The sequence below is a fragment of the Oryctolagus cuniculus genome, chromosome 4 (assembly GCF_051225735.1).
Source record: "Oryctolagus cuniculus isolate XC-2025 breed Fujian yellow rabbit chromosome 4, ASM5122573v1, whole genome shotgun sequence".
Lineage (NCBI taxonomy): Eukaryota > Metazoa > Chordata > Mammalia > Lagomorpha > Leporidae > Oryctolagus > Oryctolagus cuniculus.
This window is the reverse complement of record NC_142870.1, coordinates 721,825-747,875: the sequence shown is the minus strand read 5'-3', so window position 1 is coordinate 747,875 and position 26,051 is coordinate 721,825. Positions and strand designations below refer to the sequence as shown.

At 64.3% G+C, this 26,051-nt stretch overlaps 1 protein-coding gene across 3 annotated transcripts in view; it reads left to right on the top strand.

Moving 5' to 3' along the window:
* COL6A2 (collagen type VI alpha 2 chain) overlaps positions 1-26,051 on the top strand; it is a 30,164-nt gene that overhangs the window by 2,572 nt on the left and 1,541 nt on the right. The window contains exons 2-28 of one of the 3 annotated variants that reach the window (XM_051818414.3): positions 3,915-3,967; positions 6,610-6,752; positions 7,627-8,225; positions 8,326-8,346; positions 8,886-8,951; positions 9,951-10,004; positions 10,102-10,146; positions 10,642-10,668; positions 10,817-10,843; positions 10,929-10,973; positions 11,216-11,269; positions 11,630-11,692; positions 12,268-12,330; positions 12,554-12,643; positions 13,179-13,241; positions 13,698-13,760; positions 13,983-14,045; positions 14,395-14,457; positions 14,845-14,895; positions 15,201-15,236; positions 15,479-15,541; positions 16,363-16,425; positions 16,578-16,613; positions 16,799-16,844; positions 16,940-17,092; positions 17,259-17,711; positions 17,898-17,936. In XM_051818414.3, the coding sequence (XP_051674374.1) occupies positions 6,623-6,752; positions 7,627-8,225; positions 8,326-8,346; positions 8,886-8,951; positions 9,951-10,004; positions 10,102-10,146; positions 10,642-10,668; positions 10,817-10,843; positions 10,929-10,973; positions 11,216-11,269; positions 11,630-11,692; positions 12,268-12,330; positions 12,554-12,643; positions 13,179-13,241; positions 13,698-13,760; positions 13,983-14,045; positions 14,395-14,457; positions 14,845-14,895; positions 15,201-15,236; positions 15,479-15,541; positions 16,363-16,425; positions 16,578-16,613; positions 16,799-16,844; positions 16,940-17,092; positions 17,259-17,711; positions 17,898-17,936 (2,476 nt within the window). In that variant the 5' untranslated portion in view covers positions 3,915-3,967; positions 6,610-6,622. Of the gene's footprint in view, positions 1-3,914; positions 3,968-6,609; positions 6,753-7,626; positions 8,226-8,325; positions 8,347-8,885; positions 8,952-9,950; positions 10,005-10,101; positions 10,147-10,641; positions 10,669-10,816; positions 10,844-10,928; positions 10,974-11,215; positions 11,270-11,629; positions 11,693-12,267; positions 12,331-12,553; positions 12,644-13,178; positions 13,242-13,697; positions 13,761-13,982; positions 14,046-14,394; positions 14,458-14,844; positions 14,896-15,200; positions 15,237-15,478; positions 15,542-16,362; positions 16,426-16,577; positions 16,614-16,798; positions 16,845-16,939; positions 17,093-17,258; positions 17,712-17,897; positions 17,937-24,224; positions 25,677-26,051 lie in introns of those variants that run through there. The other 2 variants (XM_051818415.3, XM_051818413.3) reach the window with 2 other exon arrangements.

Genomic DNA, 26,051 nt, shown 5'->3' with positions numbered 1-26,051 from the left:
TGCAGATACTGCTGTGAGCAGGTGGGGTGGAGGACCAGCTCCCAGACGGGCAGACTCTGGGGCTGAGGGTCTGAAGAGTGTTGGTGCCTCCCAGCCCCTTGTCAGGTGCCCCAGGAGGAAGGGGAGGACCCGCACTGGCCCTTGCCAGCCCAAGTGTCCTGTGTGTCTGGTTTGCATGCTGCACGCTGTTTGATCGTGGGCCATCGTGGCTTCACTGTGACCTGCCGGCTGGTGATCTCCCGGTGTTCCCGTTGGCTGGTTGTTTTCCACTGATCTGTAAGGCCTTTCCCCCCGTTTTGTGTGGTGATAAACACCCATGGATTGTCCTGCCTTTTTAAGTATACAGCGGCGCTTCTTGTTACACAGTCACACCAGAGCTTGTTTCATTTTGAGAAACTGAAACTCACTCGACAGGAACCCCCGTTCCGCGACCTCCTCCCAGTCGGACAGCGGCCGCTCTGTGGCTAACTCTGGGCGCTGACTTAGGTCACTCAGCTTAATGTTCTCCAGGTCCACCCACCTGCAGCGAGTGTCAGAATCCCCATTCTTTACAGAGCTGGACGGCTTCCCACTGGACATGACGGCTGGGTTTTGTGCGGTGCCTGTGGGCTGCCGGGCACAAGGGTAGCTCCCTGTTTCCGCTGTTGCGAGTGATGTCGCCGTGAACGTGGCTCATTGTAGCCCCAGGGGCGGGATGACTGCCTCGGCTGGTAAAATTCTGCCTTTAATCTTAACTCTACAGGGAGTTTTCCTGAGGAATCTCCAGACGGTTTCCCCCGTGGCCGCACGGCCTTGCAGCCCCGCCCGCTGGGCACGCGTGTCCCTGCTGCTGCTCGGCCTGATCCACGTGGATTTTCCGGGCCTTCCTGTGGTTTCCGTTTGCATTTCCTAGCGATCGCGTCTTTTCTGTCCCTTATTGGTCATTTGCACGTCTTCTTTGGAGAATCCTCAGTGGAACTCTTTGGCCCCATTTTTAAATCAAGTTTTTGTTGAGTTTTAGGAGTTTTCTATATAATCCCTTATCAAATACATGATTTTCAGATAATTTCTCCCATTTCCTGGACTGCCTTTTTGCTCCGTTGGCAGTGTCTTTGATGCACAAACCTTTAAAATTTTCGTAAAGTCCCATCCGTCTATTTTTTCTCGTGTTGCTTTTGCTTTTTGTGTCGTGTCCAATAAATCACTGACAGGTCCAGCGTGGTGAAGTCGTTGCTGTGTTTCTTCTCAGAATTGCGAAGTTTTAGGTCTGAGGTCAGGGACCCACTTTGGCTTTGTGTCTGCACGTGTGGGTAAGGCCGGCTTCATCCCCATGCGTGGGCGGTGGTTCCCAGCACCGTACACACAGACGCCGTTTCCCGCGGCATGGTCTTGGCAGCCTTGTCAGAAGCCATCTTCCCGCACGAGTGAGGATCGATCCCTGAATCCCCTGTTCTGTTCCATTGGCCCGAGGCTGTCTTCATGCCAGAAGCCCGCTGCTGGTCGCTGCAGCCGTGCTGCGTTTTGAAATCAGGATGCGTGAGACCTCGGCTTTGGTCTTCCTCAAGGTTGTTTTGGCTCCTTAGTCTCTTTAGAGTCTGCATGAATTTTAAGATGGATTTTTTTATTTCTACAAAAAAATCACTGGGATTTTGATAGGGATTGTGTTAACTAGATAAACACAGTTGTTGGTGTTATTGGTGGTATTGTTGTCTTGCAATATTAAATGTTCTAATCCATGAATGTGGGATGTCTTTCTTTTTATTCATGCCTTCTTTAATTTCACTCAAAAATGTTTTAGTCTTTTACATCCCAGGTCGATTACTAAGATTTTGTTGTTTCTGATACATTCTGAAAATGGAATTGTTTTCTTCTCTGACTGCTCCTTGTTAGTATACAGAAATGCAGCTGAGTTGTGTGTGCTGACTTGGTATCCTGCTACTTGGCTAAATTTGATTATTAGTTGTAATAGTTAGGGACTTCCACATGCAAGATCCCATCGGCAGCAGAGACGGTTTTCTGTCTGCTCTGCAGTTTGAATGCTGTCTGCTCTGTTCTTGCTGAGCCGCACTGGCCTTCCGGAGCTGTGTTGATACCGTCAGTGAAAGTAGGCACCCTCACCTGAGGAAAGTCCTCCACCGTGGGGTGTGGGGTCCACGCGGGCTCTTCCTGCAGTGTGGTTTGTGTTACACTGAGGTGGTTTTCTTCTGTCATATTTCTCTTGACTGTTTTTATCATGAGAGGGTGTTGAGTCTGTTAGATGCTCTTCTGCTTCAGTTGAGATGATCATGTGAGTTTTTTCTCATTCGTCTTGGTGATGTGATGCATTGCACTGATCAGTTTCCATAGGTTCAGAGCTGTTGCAGTGGAAGAGGAGGTGCGTGGTGAGGGCAAGAGGCTCGGAGTCACCACACAGACCCCGGAAGTCGAGTGAAAGCAGGCCTGAGGCAAGCAGCCTGCAGACTCGTTTATTTCAATTAGTACAGCTGCTTATATAGCCAAGGCAGCCAATCCAGTCAAGGGGCGGTCTATGCCCTAACCAATCACAGCCTGTTGCCAGGCAGTTTCCAAAACCATCCAATCACAGCCTGTTGCCAGTCAGTCTCTGTTGCCAGGCAGTTTCTGAAACCATCTAATCACAGCCTGTTGTCAGGCAGGCTCTGTTGTCATGTGGTTTCTGAAGCCATCCAATCATGGCCTGTTGCCAGGCAGTTTCTGTTGTCAGCGGCCATCTTGGCATGACCTTCTCACCTTCTCATTCCACCACACAGAGCCATCCTTGCATTCCAGGAATAAAGCTCACTGGGTTGTGGCACATAACCCTTTTATAGTGCGTTGGGTTCTGTTTGCCAGAATGTTCATGAGGGATGTTGGTCACAGTGTACCTCCCTCATCCTGACTTTGTCTTTGTTCATGATGCTGGCTTTGCAGAATGAGCCAGCGCCTCCTCAGCCTTGATTCTGTGGCACATTTGCCAGGGACTGGTGCTAACCCGTTAAACGTGTGGGGACTTCACTGGTAAAGCCGGCAGCCCAGGGATTTTCTTTGGAGATTTTTATCAGACTAACGCCGCTTACTAATCACAGGCTGCTCAAATTTTCTACTTCCTCGAGGCATAGTCTTGGTGGATTTTGTATTTTGTGTTTCTAGGAATGTGTGCACTTCATCCAGATGGTCCGGTCTGGTGGCACACAGTCGCTCACGGCACTGTCTTGTAGCAACATCCCACTGTCGTTTGTGATTTCAGTCATTTGCCTCTGTTTTCCTGCTTAGTCTGCTTTGCTGAAGGTCTGTCCATGCTTTGATCTTCAAAAGAACTGACTTGGTTTACCTGGTTTCCTCTGTTCTTCTTCTTTTCTGTTTCATCTCTAATCATTATCATTCTCCTCTTGGCCAGCCCTGGGTCAAGTTCATTCTTGTCGTCCCAGTTCCTTAAGCTGTACAGTTAGGTTGTTGGTTTCAGACCGTTGGTGTTTCCTTGAGGTGAACGTTATGGCTGTGAATGTCCCCTCGTCCCTGCGTCCCCTCTTTCACTGCATCCCGTAGTTGTGATAATTTGTGGTTTTATTTCATCCATCGCTAGGTATGTCCCAATTCCCTTTTTGTGATTTTCTGTTCTGTACTGGTTGCTTGAAGTGTTTGTCCAGAGACAGGCAGGGGGTCTGATTACAGCTTCTGGCCATGCCAACCATGGGAGGCAGCAGATGGTGTCACCCACGTGGGAGACCCAGATGGCTTTCCCGGCCCCAGCCCTGGCCAGCCCAGCTGCTGCTGGCTGTGAGTAATTGAATCGGCCAATGAGAGCTCGCTCCCTCTCTAGCTGTCCCCATCTCTGACTCTGTGTCTCTGCCTCTCAAATAAGAGGAAAAAAAAAAAAGAATGTGTTGTTTACTTGCCACACATTTCTGACTTTTCTGGTTTCTGTGGTTGATTTCTAGCTTCAGTTCCCCGTGGTCTGAGGAGACACTTGGTCAGGTGCCAGTTAAATCTGGTAAGTGGCACCTCCCCTTGCCGCAGGTCCCTCCCTCTCTGTGGCGGTGACTTCTGAGGGTCTTAGAGGGCTGGTGTCCTTCTACCCCGTGTTTCTCCTCTGGAATCCAGACGTCAGAGAACAGCACCCTCTGGGGGAAGTCGGGGCGAGCAGCAGGGCCAGAGAAGACCTGCGAGGACCCTCAGTGGACCCTGCAGGCTGGCTCTGGGCACAGGTGCCGCCTGTAGCCACCAGAGAGACCAGGGCAGACAGCAAACCCTGGGAGGGGCAGGGCCTCACCTCAGAGTTCCCACATTACTGAATTCAGAGTCCAGTTTTCAACAACGCAAAAAAACCACCAGCTGTAGAAGAAACGAGGAGATAACTGATAGAAACTAGCTCTGAGAAGGGCTTTAGGAAAACTGCCTTAAGGGTTTGGAGATCAGAAAAGAAGGGTGTGGGAAAGTCCAGGAGAGAACCACATGGCGAGGAGAACGAGGTGTGGAGGGCAGGGGGAGAGGAGGTGGGGGGAGAGAATGATGTGGGAGAGAGGAGGAGAGAACCACATGGTGGGGAGAATGAGGTGCGGAGGGCGGGGGAGGGGAGGTGGGGGGAGAGAATGATGTGGGGGAGGGGAGAACCACATGGGGGGGGAGAACGAGGTGCGGAGGGCGGGGGAGGGGAGGTGGGGGGAGAGAATGATGTGGGGGAGGTGAGGAGAGAACCACATGGGGGGGAGAACGAGGTGCAGAGGGCGGGGGAGGGGAGGTGGGGGGAGAGAATGAAGTGGGGAAGGGGGTGGAGAACGAGGTGTGGAGGGCGGGGGGAGGGGAGGTGGGGGGAGAGAATGGTGTGGGGGAGGGGAGAACCACATGAAGGAAGTGGGGGAGAGAACAATGTGGGGGTGGGGGAAGAGGACGAGGTGGGGGAGGGGAGGAGAGAACCACATGGGGGAGGTGGGGGAGAGAACAGTGGTGTGGATGATGTGCAGTGGGGAGTGGAGAGACGCTGTGTGAAGAAACCAGACCGTTAGTGAAGACCCGGGAAGTGAACGAGAAACCACCATGAGGTTCTGGAGCTGAGAGTGGTGACGAGGAGAAGCCGCTGGAGGGCCTGGGGGCCCACGTGAGCGGCACAGGTCTTGCCCCCCATGCTGCAGCACCCGGGACCCCCCCCAAGTGCACTCACAGACTCACTGGGTTGGTCTCTTTTGCCACACTTAGCACAGTGACTCACAGCAGTCTCCGTGATGTTGCTGGCATTGACGCTGTCTTCCTCGACTCTGCTTTTCTCTTTTCTGTATTTTACCGTAAGTGTATTTTACCGTAATTTCTCTTCTGTATTGTACCATAATTGGCAGGTTTCTTTGCTTATTTTATTTGCTCCGTTGTCCTGCAGAATTTTTTAGGGGTTGCGCAAGTGTCCACATGCCATCCTGCATGTCCCTCTGTGGGGGACCAGCCAGCAGTGGGTCAGAGGGCGTGGAGACCCCCGGGAGGCAGGACTGCTGGGCGCTCCTGGAACGCGGCCAGTCTTTGTGGTTGCTGTTGTGTTTCCCGCGGTGCAGCTGTTTCTAGAAGTTTCCATTACATTCAAGTGTCACGTGGTCCACCAGCACACTTTATACGGGCCTCTGTTAGTTTTCACTGGTTTCTTTGAGAAGCAGATGGACAGAGAGGCCGGGCTAGAAAGAGCTCTCATCTGCTTGTTCACTCCCCAAATGCTTGCAACAGTGAGGGCAGGGCCAGGATGAAGCCAGGAGCCGGGAACTCCCTCCAGGTGTCCGTGGGTGGCCGGGACCCAAGACCTGTGCTGTCCCCACCGCCCCCAGGGCCTCCGCTGGCAGAGCTGCAGTCAGGAGCCGGAGCTGGGAGGTAAACCCAGGCGCTCCCATGCAGGCGTGGGGTCGGAACTCCTGGCCAGAGGGCGCCGGCCTCCTCCAGTCAACCCGTCTGCCTGGTGGTTGGAGGCTCCTCTGTCCCCAGGGTGTGTTCCCACCTCCGGGGTAATCGCTCAGACCTGCTGTCGGACTCAGTGCTTCCCTTGTCTCTGGTCCAAGCCTCTTGTTCGCTGGCTCCCCTGTTTTTTCTGAGACGCTTCTGGAGCCTGGGATCTGAAACTGCCTTCTCTGACCTCAGGGGTCGGGGCAGAGTGAGGACCCCCAGGCCACGGGTGCCCCTGCCCCGCCCAGCGCACCAGCCACGTTTCTGCCACCTTCGCTCCTCTCCTCCCGCAGTGGGGAGAGGACGGCCTCCCTTTGCCCTCCTGGGGTAGGGATGACTCCAGCTAGCACTGATCACGGCACCCCACCCCACCCCAAGCCCACACGCAGGGCCTGTGCGAGGGGAAGGAACCAGACCAGAGGGACAGGGACTGGCCAAGGTCACGTGCAGTTCCCGGGAGCCCCTGCCTGAGGCTGGCACCGACCCGGTGGGGGGGTGGTACACTGCTCCCTGGCGTGTCCATCCCAAGGAGGAGGGATGGGAGGACCTCGGATGTCCAAAACTTGGCCCAGAGAGCTCACCTTGGGGCTGGGGGAGAGGTGTGTGGCCTCCCAGCCCGGTGCAGGCTCCAGGAGCAGGTGAGGCTGGGCAGTGCCCCGAGTCCTGCAGATGTCCTGGGCACCCTTGCAGTGTCTGAAGCAGCCCCTCCTCCTCTTGCAGGTCAGCGCCCAAGATGCTGGCCATGCGGCAGGGCCCCCTCCTGGCCCTCCTGCTCTGGGGCCTCCTGGGGACCCTCCGTGCCCAGCAGCAGGAGGTCATCTCGCCCGACGTCTCCACCTCTGACAGAAACAGCAACTGCCCAGGTACCAGAGGTGGGGACAGTGGGGCCCTGGACACAGGTGACTGTGACCCCCCCACAGCCCCCCATGGGACACAGGTGACTGTGACCCCCCCACAGCCCCCTGAAGGACACAGGCGACTGTGACTCCCAGACAGCCCCCCACGGGACACACACAACTGTGACCCCCACACACAGCCCCACACGGAACACAAACAACTGTGACCCCCACACACAGTCCCCCACAGGACACAGGTGACTGTGACCCCCCCACAAAAGCCCCCTGAAGGACACAGGCGACTGTGACCCCCACAGACCCCAAGGGACACAGGCGACTGTGACCCCCCCACAGCCCCCCACGGGACACACACAACTGTGACCCCCAGACAGCCCCCCACGGGACACACACAACTGTGACCCCCACACACAGCCCCCCACGGGACACACACAACTGTGACCCCCCACAGACCCCAAGGGACACAGGCGACTGTGACCCCCACACAGCCCCCCACGGGACACACACAACTGTGACCCCCACACCCAGTCCCCCACAGGACACAGGTGACTGTGACCCCACACACACAGCCCCCTGCAGAACACAGTGACCCCTACCACACAGCCCCCTGCAGGACATAGGTGACTGTGACCCTCCCACTGCCCCCCACAGGACATAGGCAACTGTGACCCCCACACACAGCCCCCCACAGGACACACACAACTGTGACCCCACACACAGCCCCCCACAGGACACACACAACTGTGACCCCCACACACAGCCCCCCACGGGACATGAGCGACCGCGGCCCCTCCCACACGGCCTGGGATAGATCCTGGACACAGGGGACCGTGGCCCTCCCACGTAGCCGGGCAGGCCCGTGACAGGCCCCCTGTCCCCACAGAGAAGGCCGACTGCCCCATCAATGTGTACTTCGTGCTGGACACCTCGGAGAGCGTGACCATGCAGTCCCCCACGGACAGCCTGCTCTACCACATGCAGCAGTTCGTGCCGCAGTTCATCAGCCAGCTGCAGAACGAGTTCTACCTGGACCAGGTGGCGCTGAGCTGGCGCTACGGCGGCCTGCACTTCTCGGACCAGGTGGAGGTGTTCAGCCCGCCGGGCAGCGACCGGGCCTCCTTCACCAAGAGCCTGCAGGGCATCCGCTCCTTCCGCAGGGGCACCTTCACCGACTGCGCGCTGGCCAACATGACGCGGGAGGTGCGGCAGCACGTGGGCCGCGGCGTGGTCAACTTCGCCGTGGTCATCACCGACGGCCACGTCACCGGCAGCCCGTGCGGGGGCATCAAGCTGCAGGCTGAGCGTGCCCGCGAGGAGGGCATCCGGCTGTTCGCAGTGGCCCCCAACCGGAACCTGAACGAGCAAGGCCTGCGTGACATCGCCAGCACGCCGCACGAGCTGTACCGCAACAACTACGCCACCATGCGGCCCGAGTCCACCGAGATCGACCAGGACACCATCAACCGCATCATCAAGGTCATGGTGAGCGCCACCCGCCCAGACGCCACGCGTGCCTGGCCGGCGGTGGGGCTCGTGGTGACCGGTCTCTCTCTCTCTCTCTCTCTCTCTCTCTTTTCCGCAGAAACATGAGGCCTATGGAGAGGTGAGTGGCCTCCCGTCCTGCCAGCCCGGCCACCCGCCCCCTGCCCAAGGCTGCTGACCCCGGAGCAGACGACAGGAGGACGGAGCGGCCCCTCTGACACTTGAGCTTGGACAGAGGATTCCCGGCCAAAGCCAGGCCGCTTAGCTGCCCAGGCCCACACGCGCAGGGGCAGGGCCTGGAGAAGGCGTGGGTGACGCAGCCTCCTGCAGCCTGGGGCCCTGTGACGTCCCCGGCCTGTGTGTCCCGGCCCAGCTCGGAGCTCTGTCCTCCCTCCGCACAGCTGCTCACAGCTCCCCTCCCTTAATCCTCACGGTCCATCGTTGCCTAACCCAGCTCGGTTTCCAAACCCTGTCTGGAAGGTTGACTGAAAACCAAGCTGTCCCCCCGGGCGTGGGTGTGGGGCCTCGGGCCCCACTTGTCTGCCCCTCCAGCCCAGCTCTGTGGGACACACCCGGCACCTCCAGGGCCCTGGCCTTCCCCCAGGCGTCCGGGCCGTGTGTGTCCTGCCACCCGGCCTTGTCCGCGTTCTCTCGTTTCAGTGCTACAAGGTGAGCTGCCTGGAGATCCCGGGGCCACCCGGCCCCAAGGGCTACCGCGGACAGAAGGTGAGACGCCCGACCCCCAGGTGAGGCCAGCGAGCTGAAGGTCTTCTCCACTGCCTTCCAAAGTGGCACTTTGAGAAAAGTTGGAGCTTTTTGAAAAACAGCCCGTTGCCCCGTGAACACAGCGGCCAGGCAGTATGGCCGCTGTCCCCGCTGCATGAACACAGTGGCTGGTAGTGTGGCCGCTGTCCCATGGAGCACCCCTCCCAGCCTGGCCTGGGGGTGGGTTTCCTCACAACAGAGGCGTAGAGAACAAAATGGCTGCCACAGCGGCTCCTGTCAGTCACAGTTTGTAAAGAACGGCAGAGCAGGACGTGAGGCCGGAACGTCACTCATGTCATGGGGAAGTGATGGACAGTAGCCTTTGTCCTCTCTCTGAACCCGGTGGGCACTGCGGGGCCACCAGGTGTCTGGAGCACTGTCTCAGGAGGCGGCGTCACCTCCTGACTTAGTTTCTCCCTGTCCTGGTGGCAGTGCCTACGCACCAGAGGGCAATGAATTTGCCACTCAGGGCAGCCTTGGCCCCCCAAGGCTGTCCTTGTGGGTGAGAGCTGCTGAGAGGGGCAGGGTCTGCAGTGGACACTGAGGGGCCAGGAGGGCCCCAGGACAGGGCACAGCTGGGACGTCCTGGCAGCCTCTCCGCCCTCTTCCTCCTGGATCCCTTGACGCCCCTTGCCCCTGCCCTCTTGGCCCTCCAGCTGGGAGCACGTTGATAAGCAGTGTGTTTTCAGTGAGTCTCTGCTGTGTGCAGGTTCTAGTTCCAGGAGGCATAACCCACGGCCCTGGTCCGCCTGCAGGCACAGCCCTCCCCCAGGGACCTCTGCCCGGTGCAGAGGGACCCCATGCTGTTCTGGCTGGGTCTGCAGGCCCCTTGTGGGGAGGCACCCCGCAGGGCTCCAAGAGGCACTGGTCCTCTGCAGGGGGCAGGGGACCGTCCAAGCGTCCCAGGCTGCCCGCTGCCACCCCGCCTTCATTCACCCTTTCCCTCCCGTCTGCTTTTAGGGTGCCAAGGGCAACATGGGTGAGCCAGGAGAGCCAGGACAGAAAGGGCGACAGGTGAGTGTCCTTGCCCCGGCCCCACCGCCTGCTCCGCCCCAGGCTGCCGCTCCATGGTGGCCCTGGGGTGACATCACTATTCTCTGCCCTGCTTCAGGGAGACCCAGGCATCGAAGGCCCCATCGGCTTCCCAGGACCCAAGGTAAGTGGCTGTGGCCCTGCCCCCCCGCCCCCTCACAGTTCAGCTGTGGTCCCTAAACCAGGCTTCTGCAGGACCCCTCTCCCCAACTCCTGACACAGCTTCCTGCTGCCACCCCCGCCCACCCCGTGCCCACCCCCACTACCAACTCCACCAACCTGGCACCCCCGCCCGCCCTGTACCCACCCCTACCATCAACTCCACCCACCCTGTGCCCCCACCCACCCCAGACCCCGCCCACCCTGTACCCACCCCCACCATCAACTCCACCCACCCTCTGCCCCCACCCACCCCAGACCCCGCCCACCCTGTGCCCTCCCCCACCCCAGACCCCCGCCCACCCTGTACTCACCCCCACCATCAACTCCACCCACCCTGTGCCCCCACCCACCCCAGACCCCCGCCCGCCCTGTACTCACCCCCACCATCAACTCCACCCACCCGGTGCCTCCACTAGCCCCAGCCTCCTCCTGACGCCCCTTTTCTCTCTGCACTCAGGGTGTCCCTGGCTTCAAAGGAGAGAAGGTACGTTGGGGCTCCGAGTGCCGGGGGCGCCAGTCCCTCCTGGGGGCAGGCCTGGCCTCCTGTGGGGTTCTGCTGGCCTGGTGCCTGGCCCGGGGGCTGACTTGGGCCTGGAGACACCGCACTCTGTAACACTGCTTCTGCCTCACAGGGTGAATTTGGAGCTGACGGAAGGAAGGTAAGCGGGGGAGTGGGTAGGCGCCCCCTCTCCACTCGGGGACAACAGAATGGGGCTCACGGCGCTCTCGTCCCTCTCTCCCCAGGGGGCCCCTGGCCTGGCCGGCAAGAACGGGACCGATGGACAGAAGGTAGAGTGAGCCCCGCCCTCCAGAGACTGAGGTAGAGTGAGCCCGCCCTCCTGGCCCCGCCCTCCTGGGACTGAGGTAGAGCGAGCCCCGCCCCCGCCCTCCTGGGCCCGTCTTCCCAGGACTGCCCCTGCCTGACCGGCCAGCCTGACCAGCCTCGCTGGGCAGGTGGCTGCAGCCGCAGTGCGGGTGCCAGGACGAGAGCCTGGGACCAGCACTGACCCTTCTCCGCCCCTCCCCTTCAGGGCAAGCTTGGACGCATCGGCCCTCCTGGCTGCAAGGGAGACCCCGGGAACCGGGTGAGTGCAGCTGTGCCCCGTCGGCCTCGGCCCCAGGGACGCCAGGCCAGGCTGGGCGGGGTAGGCAAGCGAGCCCCTCGGATTCTCCCAGGGTTCAGCCGGGGCTGGGGCCACGTGTATGGTCGTCCGGCCATGCCAGGTAGCTCCTGATGCCCTGAGACCAGCACCTCTGGAGCTTTGGCACATGGCCTACTCCATTTCTAGGCCTGGCCTTGTCGGCAGGGTTCTCGCAGGGCTGGGGACCTCACAGCAAAGTCCAGGGTGGGACACGTCCAGCCTGGCTACAGCGCCATCCGGCTCAAGAGGGCAGCCCCAGGCAGCAGCCCCAGGACACCTCTCAACCTCATCTTTCTCTCTCAGGGCCCCGACGGTTACCCAGGGGAGGCAGGGAGCCCTGGTGAGCAGGGAGACCAAGGTGCCAAGGTAGGTGACCTCGCCCAGGGGAGGCCACAGCGTCGCCACCCTCCTGGGCCTCCCTGCCCCTGCTTGGGGCCTCAGAGGGATGCAGCCCAGAGTGAGATGCCCAGCAGAGGGCTGGCCCCCAAAACTGTCGGGGGCCACAGGCCACAAGGGACCCAGGGCCATGGGAGCCCTCCTGGGATCTCAACAACTCATGTCCATCTCAGGGACCTCTGCACCCCAGCTGGAGACAGCTGGGCGACAAGCACCTCCTCTGGGTGGAGCCACACCCAGACCTGAGGGGTCCTGGGCGGAGGCCACCAGTGCCTAGGGCCCACCAGCAGGCTCTCCCGGGAAGCCTCACGCTCAGACCCAAGGCACCCACCCCCCTCCAGCTGCATTAAGTCGCCTGTGCTGCCACAGGACAGCTTAGAGTGACCCGGGCCTGGCTTCCTGGCATCCCAGGTGCCCAGGTGCCCTGACCATGGGCGTATGGAGCGGGGAAGCCCCCAAGTCCCCCCCCAGGTCCTGCTTGACTCAGGGTGCTGCACCCTTGCCCCTGCCAAGGGCGGGAGAACAATTTCCCCCTACCCTTCCAGGGGGACGCCGGCCGCCCAGGACGCAGAGGGCCCCCGGGGGACCGCGGGGACAAGGGAAACAAGGTGAGTCGCTGTGTGCCTCCCCAGCCGCTGCCCATGGCCAGGAAGGACACCACACTGGCCGCATGCTCTGCTCTCCCGGGTGGGCAGGGGTGGAAGGAGCCACTGCCGGGCGACGAGAGGGGCACAGACCCCAGTGGGAGGAGCGGGCGTGCACTGACCGGGGACAAGGCCAGCTCCCGGCCACCTGCCCTGAGCCTCGGCTGAGCTGTGTCCTTGCCCACAGGGATACCAAGGCAACAACGGAGCCCCAGGAAGTCCCGGCGTGAAAGGAGCCAAGGGCGGGCCTGGGTCTCGCGGCCCCAAAGGCGAGCCTGTGAGTTCACCCAGCCCCTGCACGCCCCCGATACAGAACTGCACACAGGCGCCCTCGGCCAGCCTCCTGCCCCAGCGCTCTCCCTGCCCTGGCCTCTCTGAGCTCAGGCCCGCCCATTGCAGCTCCAGGGGGCCACTGGGGAGCACACTAGGGGCCGGGGCAACACCCTTGTGGGCAGGGCTCAGCCAGGCCTCTGCTGGCCTTCCCAGTCACCCCAGGGCTGAACACAGGGCAAGCGGGGGTTGCCTCCAAGGGCTAAGCCCCTGCCTGGGAGTGGAGTGGAGCTAGCATGCTGACACCCACCCAGAACGAACAGCTGGGCCAGGACCCTCCCCCGCCATCGCTCCTACACCCTGGACTGGGACCCAGCTGAGTGGCAGCAGGACCGGGGTCCGGGGGCCCTGGCTGCAGCCTCCGGGGGAGCCCGGGGCTCAAGGCCCCCAGACCCAAAGCCAGAAACCCCCTGGTGAGAGGGCATCGAGTCCCTGCAGTGGCCCGCGGGTATCCGCTTCCCCAGCATGTCTGTTCTCTGCAGGGGCGCAGGGGAGACCCCGGAACCAAGGGCAGCCCAGGCAGCGACGGCCCCAAGGGAGAGAAGGTGAGAGCCGGAGTCGTCCTCCAGGAGCGGGGAGGGTGCCGGGGGCATTTGTGTCTGCGCCAGGGTCTCACCTTGGCGTGCACAGGGATCTCCTGCCCACCCCAGAACAAAAGGATTTCCCTCGCCGTGGGGAGCAGCATCCCCACAGGGTCTGGGCAGTTCCCCAACGCCAGCTTCCTGCTGAGGGTCCTGGTCGGGCACTGCTGTCCTGTGCGTGTGTGGGCTGTGCACTGCTCAGCCCTGCAGTGCCCTGCAGGCACTGGAGCTGCGCCAGCTCTCAGGGCCGCCACTTCCCTGCAGATGGGGGCGAAGCAGCTTCCTCCCTGGGGGGCCAGGATCCCTGCCCACACCGGCGGACTGTGGAGGCCGGGCTGTAGGACACGTGGCCCTCCACGCTGAGGGCCTGCACAAGGAGTGAAGGGACCGTCACACCCAACCCTGCCTCTCTCCTCACAGGGTGACCCTGGCCCGGAGGGCCCCCGGGGCCTGGCTGGAGAGGTCGGCAGCAAAGGAGCCAAGGTATGGGGTGGGTGGCAGGGGCCAGCTGTGCCTCAGGAGGGGCACTAAGTCCTCAGCTGCGAGGGGCTGCACCTGCCCCTGCCCCTCCCCCACCGCGCTCAGCAGCGTCTGCTCTGGCCAGGCCCCCTCAGTTACGGCTGAGGGCCAGGCCGGGCTGCAGCAGCAGAAGCCGGTGGGGCTGTGCTCTGCACCCAGACCCAACCTCATCCCCTCCATTTCCAGGGAGATCGTGGCTTACCTGGGCCCAGAGGCCCCCAGGGGGCTCTTGGGGAGCCTGGGAACCAGGTCAGTACAGCATGCCCGGAGCTCTGTGGCCAGGAGCCAGCCCCATCTGCCCTCTGACCCTGCCCTGCTGGGTACTGGGGTCCTCCTGCCTGCCCCGGTGCCTCACCGTGTACCTACCCCCACCCCAGCCTCTGCAACCTTGCACTGCCCTGGAGCGACCTCCTAGGGCCCCCACCCTGCCCAGGGGAGGGCGCTGGGGGCTGGACCTGGGCCTAGGTGGATCAGGAAGAGGACGCTGAGCCCATGGCCTCCAGGGCGGCACGAGGGGCTGGGGTACTGGGGGTGTGTCGTTGACCCCGGGACACGGGTCCAGCCCAGCTGTGCAATCCACGGTCTCTCTTGCTCTCAGGGATCTCGGGGAGACCCTGGTGATGCGGGCCCCCGCGGTGACTCGGGACAGCCAGGCCCCAAGGTAAGCCCCTCCTGTCGCAGGGTGAGGTGGGTGCAGGCGGCCGCCTGGGGAGCCACCGAGGCAGCGTCTGAGCCTCCTGCTGGGGGCTGCAGAGCGCGGCTGGCCCGGCACAGGGCTCTCGGGACGCAGGCAGCCCTCCGCCCACCCCGAGTCAGGCCTGCACGGCCTTCCCGCGGTCTGTGTTGTCCCGTGTGGGTGGCCGCTCCTCGGCCTCACTGCGCACTGTGCCCCTGGCCCACAGTGGACTCAGCAAGGCGGGCCCTACTCCCAGCCGTGCCCAGCGCCCCTCGTCCACTCCCACGGTGGCGCTCTCCTTGGCCTGGGCACCGTCCCCAAGCCTCAGCCCGTGCCCCATTCGTGCTCACTGACTCAGCCTCCTCTTTCCAGGGAGACCCTGGCAGGCCCGGATTCAGCTACCCAGGACCCCGAGGGGCACCCGTGAGTCATGGAGGGATGGGGGCTACTGAGGGGGGGAGGACCGGATGCTGGGGGGACCCGAAGATTCGCGGGAGTTTCCTGGAGACCTCTGCATCCTCAGGGAACCGACTACGGCTTAGCTTGTGCAAACGGCGTGGCGCTAGCCCAATCAGCGTGCGCTCTGATAGCGGGAGCCCCATAGGGCGGGAGGTGGGGGGCCGCCCCCCTGAATCCTGCAGCAGGAGGCAGCCTCCCTCCCGCCCTGGGCTCGAATGCAGGCTTAGGCTTCTGTGGCCAGGGGACCCTGACTTTTGTTTGCTTCCCAGGGAGACAAAGGCGAGCCTGGCCCACGGGGCCCTGAGGTACGTGGGGCCCTGCCCGTCTGGGCCTCTGCTGACCCCTTGGGGGAGGAGTCTGCACACGGGGTGGGGGGAGATTCACAGCCAGAGCCCCGCCCTCGGGCCAGGCCATGTGACTGGCAACCCCGAGTCGCCAGATGTGCGTGTCTGTGTCCCTGGTTGACCTCTGAGTGGTGGGGGGGAGGGCTGCACGCGTGCAGAGACCCCACCTCTGGGCAGAGCTCACGCGTGTGTCCCTGTCTCAGGGAGGCCGAGGCGACTTTGGCATGAAAGGAGGACCTGGGAGGAAAGGAGAGAAGGGAGAGCCGGTAAGCGCCCTCCCCCTGTAGTAGGCACTGGTCGGAACACAGGGCAGGGCCTCCCGGAGCACCCGGGCCTGAGCTCAGTGGCCGCCCTTCCCCGCCCCAGCACCCCCATCCCCACCCCCGCATCACCCAGGATCCTGGCAGGTGATCAGGGCCCAGTCACGGGTCCTCTTGCACCCTAATGCACCTGGCTGGACCAGATGTCCAGCAAGGGCTACGGGGGGATAAATAGTGATGAGCAGGTAGATGGCTGTTGGGTGAACAGGCAGGGGGGTGGGGGTGGGCAAGGAAGTGGCAGGATGGACAGGTGAGTGGGTGCTGACATTGATGGGTGGGTGGACAGGTGGGTGGATTATGGGTGGATGGATGAGTAGATAAATGGGTGGGCTGATGAGTTGGATGGATTGGTGGATGGGTAGGTGTGTGGGTGGGTGTGTGGATGAGTAATGAGTTCATGGATTGATGGGTGGGTGGGTGTGTGGATGAGTAATGGGTGCATGGATTGGTGGGTGGGTTGAGGGACGGTGGAGGTTGGGCTGGCGGTGAATAGAGGGCCATGGGGTGAGGACAACCGTGGGGCAGCGTGTGCGGTTTCAGCCCCCATCTTTCTGAGTTGCTCTGTGGCAGGCATGGTTCCGACAGTGGCTGCCTGTGCTGCTCACAGCCTGGACATCCTGCCACAGTGCCAGACTCAGGACAGGGTGCACAGTGCAGCCGCGCCTCAATCCTGACACCCGCCAGGCCCCTCAGGCAGGACCGGGGGGTGTGGGACACAGGGACCAGCCCAGGGGGTTGCTGAAGACCACGTGCCCTGTCTTTCTCAGGCTGACCCTGGTCCCCCAGGTGAACCAGGTGCTCGGGGGCCAAGAGGAGTCCCAGGACCTGAGGTAGGCCACTGTGGCTCCCTGCCGCCAGCCAGGCGAATGCACCGGGCCTTGCGGTGCGGCTCCTGAGGGCTCCCGGTGTGCAGCGGGCGGTGGCACGGGGTACAGGTCACTCTGCCAGCTCACACTGCGTCCTGTCGTCTCTTCCCCTCCAGGGCGAGCCCGGCCCCCCAGGAGACCCTGGCCTCACGGTAGGTAGCACAGGGGATGGAAGCCCCTCCTCCTAGAAATCAGAAATCACGGGCAGCAGGTGCAGGGGGGGATCAGAGGGCACCCGGCCACCGCCCTGCCCCGGCGCTGCTCCACACCCTGACGTGGTGGCGGACAACGTCCTGGGGCCCTGGCCGGGAGAAAGCCACCGATGCCTGTGTTGCAGGAATGTGACGTGATGACCTACGTGAGGGAGACCTGTGGCTGCTGCGGTAAGTCCCTGCCCCGGGCGGGCTCAGGCTGGGGTGTGGCTGGGGCGGGGTTGTCCCAGAGTCCCCGCAGCTGCCCCCGCCCCTGTTGCCCACAGACTGCGAGAAGCGCTGTGGCGCCCTGGACGTGGTCTTCGTCATCGACAGCTCCGAGAGCATCGGCTACACCAACTTCACGCTGGAGAAGAACTTCGTCATCAACGTAGTCAACAGGCTGGGGGCCATCGCCAAGGACCCCAAGTCAGAGACAGGTCAGGGGCAGGAGCCTTGCAGGACGGGCAGACGGGGGTGATGGGAGCCCAGGCTTGGCCGGCACCGAGGTGTCCCAGCCCAGGCGTGGAAGCGGGCGAGCCGGACCCTCAGCCTGGGCGTGGGAAGTAGGCAAGCTGGACCCTCAGCCTGGGCGTGCTGTCGCAGGGACGCGCGTGGGCGTGGTGCAGTACAGCCACGAGGGCACCTTCGAGGCCATCCAGCTGGACGACCCCCGCATCGACTCCCTGTCCAGCTTCAAGGAGGCCGTCAAGAACCTCGAGTGGATCGCGGGCGGCACCTGGACGCCCTCCGCCCTCAAGTTCGCCTACAACCAGCTCATCAAGGAGAGCCGGCGCCAGAAGACCCGCGTGTTCGCAGTGGTCATCACGGACGGCCGCCACGACCCCCGTGACGACGACCTCAACCTGCGGGCGCTGTGCGACCGTGACGTCACGGTGACGGCCATCGGCATCGGGGACATGTTCCACGAGAAGCACGAGAGCGAGAACCTCTACTCCATCGCGTGCGACAAGCCGCAGCAGGTGCGCAACATGACGCTCTTCTCTGACCTGGTGGCCGAGAAGTTCATTGACGACATGGAGGACGTCCTCTGCCCCGGTGAGTGGCTCGGGGTCAGGGCGGCTGGCCCTCCCGCCTCGCCCGAGGGGACGCACCCGGCACCCCGCGCGGGAGGGCCGGCCCTTGCAGGGCAGAGTTCAGCCGCACCTGAGCCCGTCCCTGCACGGGTCGCCCAGGGGGCCACCGAGGGATTGACCGTGGCCCTGGCCTCTTCCTCTCTTCCAGACCCCCAGATCGTGTGTCCAGAGCTTCCCTGCCAAACAGGTACCGTGGGTGCCCCTGACCCCCACCCCCCATCTCACAGTAGCAGAGCTGCCCCCACGCCCCTGGGGGACAGGGGCTGTGCAGGGCCCCAGGTCAGGCTCTCTCAGTCCTTCTCAGGGTCACCCGGGACCCTGCACAGCCGAGGAGGGACTCAGGGAGGGGCAGCTCCCTCTTCCCCCTCCTGGCACCGTCAGTCCAGTCGGAGCGGACCCTGCCAGCCTGGTGCTGTGCTTGCCTCGCAGCCGCTAGTCTCAAGGCGACCGCCGGGGGAGGGGCTGGGGCCTCAAAGACCCAGGGCTGTCCAGCCCCCCTGTCTGGGCCATGCGCCAGGTCGCTTGGGAGCAAGCCCTGGACTCGGCAAACAGAAGTGGTTGATTCTAAACCGTCCAGGAGCCCAAGGAGCTGATACCCACAGCGGCCAACCCGCTTGCTTCTAACCCCGCCCAGGCTCTGAGCTACTCCTTGGTCAGCTCTGGGAGCAGAGGCAGCTTGCGTGGGGGAACCCGCGTACCTTCAGTGGCCGTATGGGTGGCTTCTGGGGTGCAAGGCAGAACTAGGGTGCCTGAGGCAGAGGGTCTGCTGGCGCCGGGGCCGGAAGGGAGTAAGAACACTGTCCTTGCTCTGATGGAGGCTCTCGCAGTGCCTCCGTGACCGCTGCTCCCGGCTCTGCGTGTGGGCCACAGACCCACAGGAGGTGCAAAGGGGCGCAGGTGCTAAGCTCCCCTGTCTGTGGGCCTCCGGGAGTGCTGGGGTGGGCCGCCGGGAGCCAGTTCTGCGAGGAGGGCCGCCATGGATGCAGGCTGGGCTGCGGCAGGTGCACCCAGGGCTGCAGGCACAGTGCTCGGGTCAGCATCTCTGTAGCGTGCGCCGTGCACAGTCCATGCGCCTTGGCCGCCCCCAGGAAGGGCTCCTCGGACGAGGGCGCCTGGTGAGCGTCTCCACAGGTGCGGAGGCCCCCTGCAGAGAGCAGCTGTGTGGCGCTGGGTGCCAGCGATCTGCACACCAGCTTCTACAGAGGGCGTTCCCAAGGAAATGCTCGTGTGGCTGTGCGTTGCCACCACACTGTGACAGGATCTTCATAGCTACCTCACAAACTGCAACCCTGGCCCAGAGGCGAGGGCTGGGGCTGAGCGGGACCCCACCAGCCACAGCCTGGCCCAGAGGCGAGGGCTGGGGCTGAGCAGGACCCCCTACCATAGGCTGGCCCAGAGGCGAGGGGTGGGGCTGAGTGGGACCCCCCCCCCAACCACAGCCTGGCCCAGAGGCGAGAGCTGGGGCTGAGCGGGGGCCCCCTACCACAGCCTGGCCCAGAGGCGAGAGCTGGGGCTGAGCGAGACCCCACCAGCCACAGCCTGGCCCAGAGGCGAGGGCTGGGGCTGAGCAGGGCCCCCTACCACAGCCTGGCCCAGAGGCGAGGGGTGGGGCTGAGCAGGACCCCCTACCACAGCCTGGCCCAGAGGCGAGGGCTGGGGCTGAGCAGGACCCCCTACCACAGCCTGGGCCAGAGGCGAGGGCTGGGGCTGAGCAGGGCCCCCTACCACAGCCTGGGCCAGAGGCGAGGGCTGGGGCTGAGCAGGACCCCCTACCACAGCCTGGGCCAGAGGCGAGGGCTGGGGCTGAGCGGGGGCCCCCTACCACAGCCTGGGCCAGAGGCGAGGGCTGGGGCTGAGCAGGACCCCCTACCACAGCCTGGCCCAGAGGCGAGGGCTGGGGCTGAGCAGGACCCCACCAGCCACAGCCTGGCCCAGAGGCGAAGGGTGGGGCTGAGCAGGACCCCCTACCATTGGCTGGCCCAGAGGCGAGGGCTGGGGCTGAGCAGGACCCCCTACCACAGCCTGGCCCAGAGGCGAGGGCTGGGGCTGAGCAGGACCCTCTACCACAGCCTGGCCCAGAGGCGAGGGCTGGGGCTGAGCAGGACCCCCAACCACAGCCTGGCCCAGAGGCGAGGGCTGGGGCTGAGCAGGACCCCCTACCACAGCCTGGCCCAGAGGCGAGGGCTGGGGCTGAGCAGGGCCCCCTACCACAGCCTGGCCCAGAGGCGAGGGGTGGGGCTGAGCAGGACCCCCTACCATAGGCTGGCCCAGAGGCGAGGGCTGGGGCTGAGCAGGGCCCCCTACCACAGCCTGGCCCAGAGGCGAGGGCTGGGGCTGAGCAGGACCCCCTACCACAGCCTGGCCCAGAGGCGAGGGCTGGGGCTGAGCGGGGGCCCCCTACCACAGCCTGGCCCAGAGGCGAGGGCTGGGGCTGAGCGAGACCCCACCAGCCACAGCCTGGCCCAGAGGCGAGGGCTGGGGCTGAGCAGGGCCCCCTACCACAGCCTGGCCCAGAGGCGAGGGCTGGGGCTGAGCGGGACCCCCTACCACAGCCTGGCCCAGAGGCGAGGGGTGGGGCTGAGTGGGACCCCTACCACAGCCTGGCCCAGAGGCGAGGGGTGGGGCTGAGCAGGACCCCCTACCACAGCCTGGCCCAGAGGCGAGGGCTGGGGCTGAGCAGGACCCCCTACCACAGCCTGGGCCAGAGGCGAGGGCTGGGGCTGAGCAGGACCCCCTACCACAGCCTGGGCCAGAGGCGAGGGCTGGGGCTGAGCGGGGGCCCCCTACCACAGCCTGGGCCAGAGGCGAGGGCTGGGGCTGAGCAGGACCCCCTACCACAGCCTGGCCCAGAGGCGAGGGCTGGGGCTGAGCAGGACCCCCTACCACAGCCTGGCCCAGAGGCGAGGGCTGGGGCTGAGCAGGACCCCACCAGCCACAGCCTGGCCCAGAGGCGAAGGGTGGGGCTGAGCAGGACCCCCTACCATTGGCTGGCCCAGAGGCGAGGGCTGGGGCTGAGCAGGACCCCCTACCACAGCCTGGCCCAGAGGCGAGGGCTGGGGCTGAGCAGGACCCCCTACCACAGCCTGGGCCAGAGGCGAGGGCTGGGGCTGAGCAGGACCCCCTACCACAGCCTGGCCCAGAGGCGAGGGCTGGGGCTGAGCAGGACCCTCTACCACAGCCTGGCCCAGAGGCGAGGGCTGGGGCTGAGCAGGACCCCCAACCACAGCCTGGCCCAGAGGCGAGGGCTGGGGCTGAGCAGGACCCCCTACCACAGCCTGGCCCAGAGGCGAGGGCTGGGGCTGAGCAGGACCCCCTACCACAGCCTGGCCCAGAGGCGAGGGCTGGGGCTGAGCGGGACCCCACCAGCCACAGCCTGGCCCAGAGGCGAAGGGTGGGGCTGAGCAGGACCCCCTACCATTGGCTGGCCCAGAGGCGAGGGCTGGGGCTGAGCGAGACCCCACCAGCCACAGCCTGGCCCAGAGGCGAGGGCTGGGGCTGAGCGAGACCCCACCAGCCACAGCCTGGCCCAGAGGCGAGGGGTGGGGCTGAGCGGGACCCCCTACCACAGCCTGGGCCAAAGGCGAGGGCTGGGGCTGAGCAGGACCCCCTACCATAGGCTGGCCCAGAGGCGAGGGCTGGGGCTGAGCGAGACCCCACCAGCCACAGCCTGACCCAGAGGCGAGGGGTGGGGCTGAGTGGGACCCCCTACCACAGCCTGGCCCAGAGGCAAGGGCTGGGGCTGAGCGGGGCCCCCTACCACAGCTCCCAGCCCCTGGCTCCTGAGGCCCAGTCGGGCCTCCAGTGAGTGGTGCCTTCAGTGGGTCGGCAGCATCTGGGGGCAGGAGAGGTGCCCGTTCCTGGCCCACAGGGTGATGGAGTCCCCTGGTGGGATAGGGCCCCCCAGGGGTGCGCAGGGTCAGTGCCGCCATCAGCGCCGCCGCCCAGCCAGCCCTGCCTTGCTGGTGTCTGCAGAGTCCTTCCTGAGGGAGGGACCTCCCCGTGCCGCTGCATCCCAGAGTTCTCACCGCTGGGTGCCGGGCTGGGCAAGTGCTCTTTCTGCGTCTGTCTCTGTCGTCTGTCGCCACAATCGCGGGATTTTCTCTTGCGCCACCCGCATGCGGTGGAGACGCGCGTGTCTGAACAGCCGCCGCCAGCCCACAGTGTGCACCCCCCCACACTGCCACATCCGTCTACTCCTGCCTGTCGAGGGTTCTGCATCTGTGGGCAGGGATGTGGATCCGCAGCGCTGGTCTCTGTGCTGTCTCTGTCTAGCGGGGCAGGGCAGCAGGACCGCGGGGCTGGGGACGGAAGTCGCAGCTCTCTGGGCCGTGGGGAGGAAACGGGCCCTCGGAGCTGCGACTCCTTCCCTCACCCGCGTTTACCAAGCTTAGCCCCCGACAGCTGCTGGAGAGTCCAGGAGGCAGATGCACGCAGAGCGAGCCCTCCCAGACTCGGGGGGGGGGGCTGTATCTAGAGCCCTCTCAGACTCCCAGTGTGGGGGGGAGCCCTGTATCTAGAGCGAGCCCTCCCAGACTCGGGGGGCGGGGGGGGAGAGGCCCTGTATCTAGAGCCCTCTCAGACTCGGGGGGCGGGGGGGGAGAGGCCCTGTATCTAGAGCCCTCCCAGACTCGGGGGGGGGGGAGAGGCCCTGTATCTAGAGCCCTCCCAGACTCCGGCGGGGGGGGAGCCCTGTATCTAGAGTGAGCCCTCTCAGACTCCGAGTGTGTGGGGGGGTTAGCCCTGTATCTAGAGCGAGCCCTTCCAGACTCGGGGGGGGGGGAGGCCCTGTATCTAGAGCCCTCTCAGACTCCCAGTGGCGGGGGGAGCCCTGTATCTAGAGTGAGCCCTCCCAGACTCCGGGCGGTGGGGGAGCCCTGTATCTAGAGCCCTCTCAGACTCCGGGGGAGGGGGGGCCTGTATCTAGAGCCCTCTCAGACTCTGGGGGGGGGAGCCCTGTATCTAGAGCCCTCCCAGACTCGGGGGGGGAGCTCTGTATCTAGAGCCCTCTCAGACTCCAGGGGGGGCCCTGTATCTAGAGCCCTCTCAGACTCCAGGGGGGGCCCTGTATCTAGAGCGAGCCCTCTCAGACTCCGAGTGAGGTGGGGGGGGCCTGTATCTAGAGCTCTCTCAGACTCCGGGGTGGGGGGAGCCCTGTATCTAGAGCCCTCTCAGACTCGGGGGGGGAGCTCTGTATCTAGAGCCCTCTCAGACTCCAGGGGGGGCCCTGTATCTAGAGCCCTCTCAGACTCCAGGGGGGGCCCTGTATCTAGAGCGAGCCCTCTCAGACTCCGAGTGAGGTGGGGGGGCGGGGCATGCATCTAGAGCTCTCTCAGACTCCGGGAAGGGGGTGCCTGTATCTAGAGCGAGCCCTCTCAGACTCCGAGTGAGGTGGGGGGGCGTGTATCTAGAGCTCTCTCAGACTCCGGGAAGGGGGTGCCTGTATCTAGAGCGAGCCCTCTCAGACTCCGAGTGAGGTGGGGGGGCCTGTATCTAGAGCTCTCTCAGAGTCAGGGTGATGGGGGGAGCACTCTGTAGAACGAGCTCTCAGCAAAGGACTGGGGAGATGCTGCCGGCCCTGACCGGGTCCTGACCTTGGCCCTGACCTTGGCCCTGACCTTGGCCCAGGCTTCCCCACCCACCCGGCAACCCAGTGCACAGCCGCGGGGCTGCCCGGATCGTGCTGACTAACAGCTGTGGTGGGGAGAGAACCTGTGTGGCCTGAGCTAGGAGAGTGGAAAGCGAAGGCAGGGACCCCTGGGACCAGGCATCAGGTTTGCTACTTGGGACGACCCCGGGAGATGCAGACGTGTCAGCGTGCGAGGATGCTGGAGCGAGCTGGCGCAGGCTACAACCCCAGGCCGCCCTCCCGTGGCCAGCCTGAGAGCCGGGCAGAGGGAGGGACAGAGACAGAGAGGGAGAGACAGAAAGGGGGACAGTGAGAGGAGACACAGAGAGAGAGCAGGACAGGTAGGGGAGAGGAGCGACGGGCAGGCACAGGCTCACAGAGCGGGCAGCACTGCCTCCGGGCGCTGGCTTTCCAGAGATGCAGGGGAGGGTCCCCGCAGGGAAGCGCTGGGGGCCGGTGTTCTCAGGCAGTGCTGTAAGGCACCGGGGTCTTCCGGGGACGCCCCTCGCTGCTGGGAGCCGCGCGGCGTGGCCGCATCTCGAGGCAGGGTCTGGCTGGGGCTGCTTCGCGCCGAGGACTTTCCCCGGGGTCTGCAGTGGCCCTGCAGCCTCTCGGCAACCTCTCGGCACCGCTTGCTGCCCCCCCCCCGCCCCGTGCCTCCTGCCGAGGCCCAGACGCCACCACAGCCTGCACAGCCCACGCGCCTCCCTCGCTGGACTTAACCGCGCCTCGCCTTGGTCCTAACAGTCTCTGCGAGGCACCCCCGCCCTCGGCAGGGCCCCCGACAAGGGGTGGAGGCTGCCCACTCCGGCCCAAGGCCCTGAATCTTCTCCGGACGCTCCCTTGCAGATGGACTGCAGCCTGGTGGCAAGCCCCCGGTCACCTTCCTCCGCACGGAAGAGGGGCCGGACCCCACCTTCCCCAGCACCGTCCCCCTCATCCAGCAGTTGCTAAACGCCACGGAGCTCACGCAGGACCCCGCGGCCTACTCCCGGCTGGTGGCCGTGCTGGTCTACACCGCCGAGCGGGCCAAGTTCGCCACAGGGGTGGAGCGGCGGGACTGGACGGAGCTGTTCATTGACACCTTTAAGCTGGTGCACAGGGACATCGCGGGGGACCCCGAGACCGCCCTGGCGCTCTGCTGAGGCCGCGGGGCCGCCAGGAGGCGGGCGCCGGCCCTCGCCCTCTGGCAGAGCTTCTGAGGGCTGCCCGGGGGGCTTGACTGACAGGCGTTTACTCAGTCTGGAGGCCAAGGGTCTTTAGGGCCACGCTCCCTCCAGGGCCTTGGGGGAGCCCTCCCCCGCCCCTTCCAGCCCCTGCTCGCGCCACAGTCTTAGCTCAAGGCCGCGTGGCTCCAGTCTCTGCCCAGCTTCCCACAGCTGCTTCTCTGGGTCCCCGAGGACACCAGCCTGGATTTAAGGCCACCCCAACCCAGGACACTCCCATCTGGGTCCGTGACCGAATCCCCCACCAGGTCCCTCTTTGCCACCTAAGGTGACCATCACAGGCTCCTGGGCCCCTCCGCGCAGCCCCACCCCCTGAGCTGTCACTCATTTGGGATGCAGGTGAGGGAGGAAGGTAAATCCCACTCCAGGACGGGGTGCCCCATTCCAGCTGCACCTCAGAGGTGGCTGAGCCCATGGGTGCCCACGGCCCAGAGGGCATGGTGCGGAGGTGACCCGTCCAGTGGCAGTGGACAGTCCACGCTGGGATCTGCAGTCCCAACACCAAGACGAACTTGCCAGAGCCGCCTGCCAGTGTCCTGGTCCGGTCGTCTGCCTCTCGCTGCCCAGCCAAAGGGTGTCTGGGGGTGCAGTCAGGGACCCTCGGGGGCCTCTTCCCCCTCTCCTGAAAGGGCACCCTCGCCTCGCAGACGGCACGCCCAGACACAGACATGTCCGTGGAGCGTGAGGGGTCGCGGCCTGTGGTCGCGCCCTGGGCTCCCATCCGGGCACCTCTCAGGCTCACGGTGACCATCCCTCCTGGGCGGGGTCTCCTCCCCACACCCACGGCACAGGTGCAGGCCAGGCTTCCTGCTGTGAGGGTTCAGGGAGGCGCTGAGCCCGTGAAGACCTCAAACGTGGTCTCTCGTGTGTCTCCAGCAGCCTCCCCGGGCTCACGCCGTGGACGCCCGGCTGCAGGCCACTGGTTCTGAGGGCCTGGGCGCCTCGGTCCCTGGGCGTGCGCCCTCCCAGCCGGCCCAGGGGTGCGGCCTCCCAGCACAAGCTACTCTTCTTTGGCATCAGAATAAGCTACCTTGTTGATAAGCTCATTAAAGACTCCCGTCTGCAGCGGACTCGCTCCGGGGCGTGCCGGGTGCTCCTTAAGCAGTCTCACGAAAGCTGGAAGCAGCCGCTGCTGCCGCCAGCCGGCCGGGCGAGCGCGGACTAACAGGTGCCTGCTGAGGCTGGGCCCCCGGCCAGGCACGACCCCGCTCCCGGGGGGTCCCGGGTGTCAGCGGGCCTCGGCTGCTGACCCCACCTGAGGGGCAGATGGAGGAGCCGGACACACACGGGGGATTGCTCTCCTCCCCTTTCCCATCTCAACAGCTGAGGTTCTGGTCAGGGCCACAGAGGGTGGGGCCCAGTCACCTGTCTGTAGCAGACGGATGGTCCGTGTCCCATAGGACACCTGCGTGTGTAGTGGGCAGCCTGGCTAAGCTCGCACTCAGTCCTG